Source organism: Helianthus annuus, chromosome 4, assembly GCF_002127325.2.
Source record: "Helianthus annuus cultivar XRQ/B chromosome 4, HanXRQr2.0-SUNRISE, whole genome shotgun sequence".
NCBI lineage: Eukaryota > Viridiplantae > Streptophyta > Magnoliopsida > Asterales > Asteraceae > Helianthus > Helianthus annuus.
Window position 1 is genome coordinate 117,313,316 of NC_035436.2, and position 10,399 is coordinate 117,323,714.

General features: G+C 34.9%; 1 protein-coding gene across 4 annotated transcripts; it reads right to left on the reverse strand.

Annotated features, from left to right (window-relative positions):
• Positions 1-482: 482 nt before the first annotated feature.
• On the reverse strand, positions 483-9,735 carry LOC110894822 (calcium-transporting ATPase 3, endoplasmic reticulum-type). Of its 4 annotated transcripts, none has more exons than XM_022142049.2 (29): positions 9,532-9,735; positions 9,405-9,455; positions 9,303-9,336; positions 9,204-9,221; positions 8,699-8,835; positions 8,544-8,618; positions 8,403-8,448; positions 8,258-8,317; positions 8,067-8,147; positions 7,708-7,793; positions 7,408-7,509; positions 7,276-7,329; positions 7,061-7,162; positions 5,695-5,753; positions 5,445-5,589; positions 5,125-5,232; positions 4,784-5,041; positions 4,515-4,711; positions 4,285-4,396; positions 3,814-4,209; positions 3,665-3,715; positions 3,462-3,593; positions 3,226-3,382; positions 3,057-3,142; positions 2,825-2,973; positions 2,639-2,744; positions 2,490-2,543; positions 1,560-1,608; positions 483-764 (listed from the first exon to the last, which is right to left on the reverse strand). In XM_022142049.2, exons 1-29 carry the CDS (start codon positions 9,562-9,564, stop codon positions 712-714), a joined length of 2,991 nt encoding a protein of 996 aa, XP_021997741.1. In that variant the 5' UTR covers positions 9,565-9,735; the 3' UTR covers positions 483-711. The 4 variants fall into 4 exon arrangements, 3 of the variants coding, with proteins under 3 accessions (XP_021997741.1, XP_021997743.1, XP_021997745.1); XR_004891442.1 differs by having other exon boundaries at positions 499-764; positions 2,639-2,765; XM_022142051.1 differs by lacking the exons at positions 8,699-8,835; positions 9,204-9,221; positions 9,303-9,336; positions 9,405-9,455; positions 9,532-9,735 and having other exon boundaries at positions 8,403-8,426.
• Between the last annotated feature and the right edge of the window lie 664 nt (positions 9,736-10,399).

The window sequence follows — 10,399 nt, forward strand, 5'->3', positions numbered from 1 at the left end:
TATAGTACTAACAACTATTTACTTTACAACACAAAAGAATGCATTATTTTAAAACGGTACCAGTACCCGATATAGTTTACAATGCCAAAAAAAAATTATTTATAATGGTTTCCATTACACAAAAGTTGTCCAATATAATCCAAAAAGTAAATTCATGGCTTACATTGAAAACAATAAAAAACGAATAACAATACCAGTTCTGATAATACCAGCACATGTACAGATGTTCGGTTGGTATCAGTTACGTTCGCCAGGATACGATACTATGATAAGATAGAAACAGTTGATATAGCCCACAACTTTATTGTGAACACAATTGCATTTTTAACAGAGGATTTATACCGAAATGTCACAAAAAAAATTAGAACACATCTGCATATTCAATTTTCTCAAAAAGCTTGTTATAAAAAAACAAATCAGAAAAATAAAAAATGAAGAAAGATAGATGAGTTAGAAACATAAAACATATTTAGTATAAGAGATGATTAAAACAAAAGAAAATATAATTACCGTTCACTTCGTTGCATAATATTGTTGCTAAGAACAAATCCCGGAAAACATCATTATAGTTCATTATCAAATGCATAAATAAATAAATAAAAGGCCGGTAACATGTCTTGTCAAAATTTAAATTAATCAAAGCATATATCTATATTTCTACCATATTTTGCTACACCTTCTGTATACAACACTGGGATGCGATGCGACTCCTCATTTATCACGTACTTCCCTTTTCCTCCTCGGTCTCAAATTGAATCTCAACCCTATAATAATAATAATATGTTCAGATCAGTTCATACCACAAATCAAACCAAATCAGCTAAAGTTAATAAAATCATATATCTTCATATTCACCCTAATATCAGAAAAAAAATTCAGCCGTGTTTGGACAAACCGCTAACTATGTATGGCTTTGGATAAGTACAAACCGAATGACAAGCATTGTTCATGAAATAGAAATGAGATGATTAAACGTAATTGTCTTTCCTAAAATGGAAAAAGAAAACAAATAATAAATGTTAAACGGCCAGTTCGGTTTACACGGTTGGTTCCAAGTTAAAAAACGTAAAGTTAACCACAAACCACTAAAGCCGAACCGTGAACAAGACCGTACAAATATCAAACCGGCCGACTTTTTTCGGTTTAGAACATTATCAATAGCTACCTATACTCTACGTAGCGATAACAAATAGCAGGTGCTATTTCATGTTTAGCGATACACTAGAAGAAAATTTTAGAAATATTTTACATATATGTTATATTAAAATTCCTATAAATAAGGAAGAAATACGCTTCTTTTTTCATTCCTGAAATAAAAAACTAAATATGCTTCTTGCTTTCAATCTCTATCAATATTTATCAAAAAAAAAAAAAAACTAACTCCAGTATTTTCACGCTATTTAGGCGCTAAACAGCATTTAGCAGGAAACTCACGCTATTCGCTATGCTCACTATTAACAACTATGGTTTAGAAGGGTCAGGCGATTTATAAACCCTAATATATGCTTCATCTGACTCTATATGGCCAACATGTAACAAAAAGGTTATTAGAAACATACCAGTAGTTTTTCGCGAAAAAAGTTTCAATATCTCGTCGATAATAATTACCTAATCATCAAAAATAAAAATATAGTTTAATAATACCAAACCATATAAACACCTTGATATAGGGGAGGGTTCAATTAAAAACCCATAGTCAGAAAACTCCTCCTTAATGAAGGGAAGGGGCTTTTAATGAAGGAGGTTGGCCAGTTTAGGTTTTTCGTAGTGTTGCACATGTGTAATACTAATTATTTTTAATTTTATTTTGTCAAACTTTTTTTGTGTTTTAAAATTGCTAGATTTACAGCCAAAAAATGTTTATAAAAAATTGGTGTGTTTTTAAGTTTTTCTAGGAGTTTTCGAGTTCTCACAATAAAAGGAGTTTTCGCTTGAACCCTCCCCTGTGTGTGTGTGTGTGTATATATATATATAGGGGAGGGTTATCATGTGTGTAAATATTGCAAGAACCGTGAGAACGAATAAAAAAACCAATCAAAACCAATTTTTTAATACAAACCTCATTGTAATTAAAATACAACATCAAAAAAAGAATTTACACCATCAAATAATTCATTTCTCCTCTCAAAATCACTCTTATTAGATTTTTTACACATGTCACATGTGTAAATATAACAAATTTACACACGTGTAAATGGCAAACTTACACATGTGTAAATTTTCTTTATTTACGAATTCATGTAAATTTAAACATGTAAATTAAATTTCTAATATGGTATTCAAATAATAATGATAGGTGTAAAAAAAAAATTTTGAATTTGAATTGTTATTGACAAAGTTGTCGTGATTTTTTCATTCGTTCTCACGGTTCTCGCAATATTTAGCGTTCCCATTTAAACCTTTCCCTGTATATATGCAAAAGGCAGCTTGATTGGCTTTGTATTGTTATTTAAAAAGACTTGGGGCAGTTAGTGGATGAAACAACTTACAGGAAAAGATAAATACAAAACAGTAGTCCATTCATCCCATGTTAATGGCACCACCTGGCAAATGAAAGTTCAATGTTCCAAGTTCCCATACCATACCATACCAGAAAAGAAAACATTATCTATTCCTTGAAATAAATACTACTACTTACAGAAAAGAGAGCGGAAAGCGGTGGCACATACAAAATGAGGCAGTGAAGTAACATGGTCAACCCGATAGACCCAACAAGCCATAAGTTACTCCAAGGAGGTATAACACTGAAGTTTTTCACTTATTAACTAAAATAAAAAAAATTAATAAATGAAGAGCACAAGAATATTAGTAAGTAGTAACTCACATGAGGGACTGGTTTTCACTCAGATTATTCAAAGCATTGAACATCTCAACAACAACAAGAACTGTCATTGCCACAGTTGAGGGGTGTCGGTCGCTGAAGATACTGCAAGGATATGCAGTTTCACGTTTCAAACAACTGTCAAAATTCATCTGCATCATCAGAAACATACATGCATTTAAGAATCTCGCTATGTAAAAAAAGCACTGAATAAGATTAAAGAATAAAACTTTACAAGTTCGCTATATGGAATCTTTGGACCAGTGTTTGAATAAATAAACCACCATATGAAACCAGCGACAGTTGCAAGTCCAACATAAGCTGCATATATCAATCCACTTTTTTTTTTTTTTTTTGAGAATGCAAAAAGATAAAATAATAAAATAAGAGTACGGAGTACCTACCTCCAATGACTAAATAACGAAAGAATAGCCAGCCGGTGACGACAGCTTCATTAACCTTTCTTGGTTTAGCCTTCATAACATCAGAATCTTGCTTATTGAAACCAATAGCTGTAGCAGGTAATCCATCAGTAACCAAATTCACCCATAGAAGTTGCACCTGGAAAACAAACAGCTAGCTAGCTTAGCTAAATATCTTTCTTTGGAAGTCATCAATCAATTAAGATTCCATTGCTTACAGGGACAAGGGTGTCAGGTATTCCAAGTACAGCAGCAACAAAGATACAAACAACTTCTCCTATGTTTGAAGAAATCATATATCTTATGAACTGTTTTGTGTTATTGTATATAGCTCTGCCCTCTGCAACAGCCTTTGAAAAGGAGAATGTATGAATCAACTCCAAGAATTTTATGGAAAAAAGCAAGAAAGAAAGAAGCTTACTGCAACAATAGTAGCAAAATTATCATCAGCCAGAACCATGTCTGAAGCACTCTGAACAAATAACCCCAACCAGTTAAGTTAGTTGATTTGAAAGGAGGCCAGGGTTAGGTTATTAAATGAGAAAGCCAGCCCAGCCAGTAATTAATTACCTTGGCAACTGCTGTTCCTGATCCCATGGCGATTCCTATATCTGCCTTCTTTAATGCAGGTGCATCATTCACCCCATCTCCAGTCATGGCAACGACTTCATTTTGGTGTTGTAGTGCTTCCACCAACATCTTTTTGTGGGATGGTTCAACCCTAGTAAAAAGTGTCATCTGTTGCAGTGCGCTTGTCTTTTCAGAGGCTGGAAGGTCTTCAAACTCTGATGCGGTGAATGAGCGCGCCCTAAAATCTTCCAAGTGATCAAAAGCACCTATTTTTCGGCACACTGATTCTGCAGTAGCCTTGTTATCCCCAGTCACCACCATAACACGTATGCCAGCTGTCATGCATGCAAGTATAGCATTTCTTACTTCCTCCCTTGGTGGATCTTGCATTCCAACCTATACAAATGAATCAATCTACTGAAAAAAGTAAAAATACACAAGACCCTCGTTTGTTTTGGAAAGAAAGCCTACCAACCCAATAAAGGTAAGATCTTTTTCATCATCTAAAGAAATATTCTGATGACCTGTTGGCATCCTTTTTAAGGCAAGTGCAAGACATCTTAAGGTATCTTTTCCTGCAAAGCTGAAACACAAAGAAATACAAGAGCACAAATGATTCAAAATAATGACTAAAACCAGACAACTTAATACTTAACGTGGGCATGCAAACTTTCCTAGATATTAACAGAAAAATAGTGAACCTGGAAAATCTGGATTCAATCTCATTCCTGATATTTCCAGTCAGCGGAACAGTGGAACCATCATCGTTGCAAAGAATACTTGTGCACTTAGAAAGTATGCTCTCTGGGGCACCTTTGGAAAACATAATCTCAATCTGTTTTCGACTACAAAGAACACTCATCATCTTGCGATCACGAGAAAATTCCAAAAGAGATATCTGCCCAAGCATATATTATATATTAACAAATATCACGGTACACATAAGCCAATACAGATAAAGTAAACGAACCTTCCTAAATTGGTTCTCCCAATAATGATTACAGTAAGCCGCCCGTTCATGCTTGGTCAACATATTGAGAGCAGAAGGCATAGAGTCAAAACCAGGAAGACCAATCTTTTCTGCTAGTATACGAAGAGCAACTTCTGTTGACTCCCCAATTTTTTCATATTTTTTCTTGTCAGGATTGTATTGTATAACTGACTCATTGCACAGAGCTGAACACATTGCTATGTGAAGAAGACAAGGAAATTGAGCAGGAAAATCAAGCTGCAAAGACATAATATTTATTTATGTTTTGTTTGACAAGGAAGGGAGAGGATGGTACATATATGTGTGTGTGTGTGTGTTACCTGCAATCCCATGCCATCAAAAATAGAACCTTCTGGTGCATAGGTCGTACCACTAACATTATACTCTGCAGCTATAACTCCATGGCTAGCAGATTGAAGCACACAGATCTAGAGAGAAACAAATATAAAAAAAGAACAAGTACTTAATAAATTACATATTACTCAACAAGTTCAGAGGCATTAGACTATGTGGCATGTTAAATCTTCAAAGAAGAAGAAAACAGGGATAGACAAATAACATTCCTTCAAACGATCAGGGATATTTATGTAATTTCAAAGATGTCAAAAAGGTAAACAAAACAAGTAGAAACAGAAACCACCTTAGAAACTGACATCATGTTAGTGGTCAGAGTACCAGTTTTGTCACTGCAAATTACTGTTGTACAGCCCAACGTCTCTACAGAAGGCAAGGATCTCACAATAGCATTCAAACGGGCCATTCTTTTTGTTCCAAGAGCCAAACACCTGTTGTTAACATCAGAGCTGTAGATCAAATTCTTGGGCTCACAAAACAAATTCACTGCACGTTACTAATTACATTTAGTAAAACAAAAAAAGCAAAGCACTGACGTTGTAACAACAGCTGGAAGACCTTCTGGAATTGCAGCAACAGCAAGGGCAACTGCAATCTAGTAAGTCAAGGAAAGATCAATTATTGCAGGGGCTATAATGCCTTTTTTGTAATTTGTGGATAATCTAACTGGAGCAGAATTATTAAAATAAGATTATCAAGCACCCCGCCTTTAAACCTAAGTAAGTTGAGAGGCTTACTATCGCTTCCACTTGTTGTTTGTATTAATGAAACTTTACAACTAAACAGTCAGTATTTTGATTGTGACTAGCTGTCTATGGTTAGGTTAGGTTAGGTTATGCCTTGACAAAAGAACTATTGTTGTCAATTAACTGTTTGACATAAAATCCATCTTATTTTGGCGATTAGTAAGACGAAACTCTGAGTTAGTCTCCCACCCGTTATTATGCATCTAAGTTGGAAAACATGATTGATACTTAATAGATTACAATCTTTGTCAATTAGTTTAGTGATACTAACAGGAGGGGGGTATTAAATAGTGACATTGACAAACTTGACCAGTTTTTGTCTATAATCAACTTTATTTAATTGCATGTTTGGGTTATTCTAAGTGAAGAGGAATCGATTTATTGTGGGAGTTTTCTACATAATGAATTTAAAAAACCGTTTTCTCATTGCTAACATTCTTGTGTTCCTTAGAGCTTCAATATTTCCAAATCAATTAAATGTCTGAGTGAATTTCATTTTAAGTGCTTTAACTTTCAGCCAAATTGCTAGTGTTGTCCTTTAACTGGCCAATTTACATCAGATGTCCGTCCTTCTGTTATTATTTCTCAATTACTCTTACCTTCAAACCCTATGGCGGTTGTTCGAAAGCCCCTTTACCGGTGATTCGTAACCCTATAGTCCGCAAATATAGATGCTCTATCCGGTATGTATTGTTTGAGATCGAATACCATGTGAAGCTTCGAATCAATAGAAATCGAAGAAGAGTCAATATTGTTGATAGGAAAGTAGTTGTTACCATCGGGGCGGCGGCAGAGATGTCGAGGACGACGTAAGAGCAGAAGGTGTAGACAGTAGAGATGAGATTCGGGATTTGGTTAAAACATAAAGGACATTCATCATCAGTTAAAAGACACCGCCTGAAATTTGGTTAAAACTTGAAGGACGTAAATTTGCATTTCACTCGTATATGTTTTCAACCCCAGGGTTCTATTAGATTAAAGAGCAGCAAACTTAAGTATTAGGATTTAAACCTGTATTACTTTCCATTACCTTTGCTACTATTCCATGTTCTAGCATTTGTAATCTTTAGTAATTAGACTTTTATAAACTTCAAAGCTTAGGCATACTAAAAACCTCTAGCACATAATTATACAGATATTTACCATGATAATTTACCTTGAAGTAGTGAACAGCACCTTGAAAAAAGCCTCCATGTACAGGATCACGAAAATGGCCAATATTAACGATCCATACCAGTATACAAATACCAGCTATGACCTACAAAGAGACAAGTTTCGGCTTCACTTTGAAATGTATTCTTAAAAGTTATTTAAGCGATCCACATGGATGTATTAGAGTGGACAAGAATGTATATACAAAAAGTCTTTAACCTTGGCCAAGAAAGTACCAAATTCATCAAGCTTCCTTTTGAGCGGTGTTGCTTCCTGTGTTGTAATGCAGTTAGAATTTAGTATTATATATATATATATATATATTATATATATACACACACACAATCTTACGTCCTCGGTTTTCAACATAGAATCACGTATGCTACCCATTGCAGTGTTAGAACCAACTCCAACCACAACGGCTCTTGCTCTACCAGCAACCACTACTGTTCCCTGGGCATAACATCATCCATTCATTAATTAGTTCTCTCCTATGAAACTAACTTATTTCTAAACTTTTAGGCTACCTCATCCTCTCATAAAAAGCATGAGAAAAAGACAGCTCATAGAATATATTAAGCTAATAGAAAAACATTTCTCTCTTTAATTATATTGCCGTCAACCATGCGTCAGGTAGAATTAGACGCATACCGAAAAGAGGATATTAGTTTTGTCTTGGTACACCGCATTAGTTGTTATCCTGGACTCGAGCTCTTTTTCCACAGAAGAACTCTCACCTGTTGTCGTCAATCATATGCAAATGGGTCAATAATCCCACCTCTAATTTAGTGTCATCAAAATAATTAGCATTGTTGCAAATTGAGCATAATCACTAACATACAAAATAATTAGCAAACATTTTGTACAGAGACCCATTACCGGCTGACGCCTTTAAGCAAAATCAAGTAACATAATTACAGCGAACGGCAAAAGACGATCAACAACAAAACCAGAGTAAAGATTTAAGAAATTATTAACGAAAGCATGATAAAAACAAGTATAGAGTATACCTGTAAGAATGGCTTGATCAACACGCAGTTGATCACTTAACATCTCAATCATTCTCAGGTCTGCTGGAATTTTGCAACCCACTATTCATTGGAAAACCCACAAGAAAATAAAATATATATACACATCCATTGATGGCATTGTAAGTTTTGAAGGTACATTTGACTCCTTGAGAATATAAAATAAAGCATACCACTAACTTCTACAATATCCCCCGGAACTAGCTCTGTCGCAGGAAGGATGGAGAAGCAACCTACAAATGAGAAAAAAAATGATGAGAATTGAAAGCTAAACGTAGACGATAACTGTATATAGAAATGGTAGCATCAAATATATACCATTACGCATGACTGTTGCAACATCTGCTTGATAGGCACGCAACTCCTGCAACAAGTATTAGCTCATGGAACAACAAAAATAAACTTAATAAACAGAAGCAGAGTTAGCTAATTAATTATATATTATCCACATTGACGTACCTCCAAAGCCTTTTCAGCATTTGTTTCTGTAATTACTCCTACGGCAGCATTTGCGGCCAATATCATTAATATAACCTGAAAGCCAGTATGTTAACAAGTTATTTGTAAGCCGCCATGACTTACAATTTCCACAGAAATAAGTTTAGGGATCTTACAGAAGGCTCGAGAAAAGCTGTTAAGCCAGTTTCTCCATTAACCAAAGCCAAAAGAAAAGAAACAACAGCGGCGGCTATCAATATCTTAACAAGCAAGTCATCAAATTGACTAAGAACCAATTTCCAAAAAGGGGTGCCTGTATATGAATGAATAATCATAGACTAATGTAAGAGGAGCAGAAAAATAATGAAAAGGCTGTTTGGCAACATCTGAATGGTTAAGTGCTGAACCAGCAAGAGGTCTGAACCATTAAGTGCTGAACCAGTAAGCTCTGAACCATTAAGAGCCTGTATAATGCTTAACCGTTCAGAGGCAAATGTTTGACCAATTCAGATTAGGGGTCTTAACCATTCAGACTCTGTATAAATCTTAACCATTCAGAGGCAAATGTCTGTGAACCATTCAAACATCTACTCGTGAAACAAACAGACCATTAAGAGCCTCGTTGTTAAGAGGTAAACAAACAGCCCCTTAGTTAGTTAGTTAGTTAGTAACAAGACTTACTTTCTTGATGAGGCAGCACTGCAACAAAGAAAGAGAGCAAGTTTGTTGTCAGTTGCAGAAAATGGTTTAAATTAAAGTATAATTAAGATTTGGAAATACCGTTTGTGCCATAAACGCGAGCATGGGTTGTGACCTAAAAGGGCAAAATGAGTGAGAGTTACAGAGAAAATAGATTGAGTAGCAGCACTGACTGACAAATACCTGGATATCGGTGAGACCTTTACTGGGATCCACTCGGAAAAAATCCAACACCTGCAGAGCAACAAACACATACATACATACATAGTAGCCTAATTTGCTTCTTTTAAGTTGACAAAATGAAACATACCTCAGGAACAGATCTAGCGAATGCGTCCTCCATCTCAGAGATCTCAGCCAAGATCTACTACAACCTCTTCTCTTCTTCCGTGATCCAGAATGGCGTAGGGTTTTTCTAACCTTCTAATTTATTATTTAAGGGTCTCGATAACCGGGACAAATTAAATCGGCAGCTTCACAATACGGGTCCTATGGTCAGTAGTCAAAGACTAACATGGTTCTCACATGAAAACCCTATGAGGTTGTCCTTTAGTCACTAAACATTCATAGATTACAACCGTATATGGATATACGATCCGTATTGGTTTGTGAAAAATGAAATCAACTTTCTACCTTTATAAACGGGAGCATTGTTTCTTCTTCTCTTCGTTTTCTTTCGTTCGACAATCGATTTCACCATGTCTTGATTCGACCTCAGTTACGTTTTTGGCGAGTCGTCTGGCAACAACACGAGCATGTTTATTCCGGAAAGCAGTGTGGTATATAGTATTTAGGCAAAAGATCAAATACAAATAATCTTAACATACTAAACATACAAATTGAAGGAAAACTCAAAAAGACAAGGTGTCATTTTTATAATTACCACCAACTATCAAAGTTACTATACAAATGTGAACTCAACCAAAAATACCTAAAAAACATAATTTTTTTAATATTTTTTATAAAAAAATCGCTACATTTTGTTAGCAAAAAAAAATTGCTGCTACTAAAAGTAGCGATTTTTTAATAAAAATGTTAAAAAATAAAATAAAATAATTTGTGTGTTTTTTATATTTTTTTAGGTTTCTTGGGGGTTTAGTTTTTAGCATTTTACCTTGGGTGGGGGTGGGGGGTTAGGTTTTTTAGGTATATTTATAGAGTAACTTTGATAGTTATTG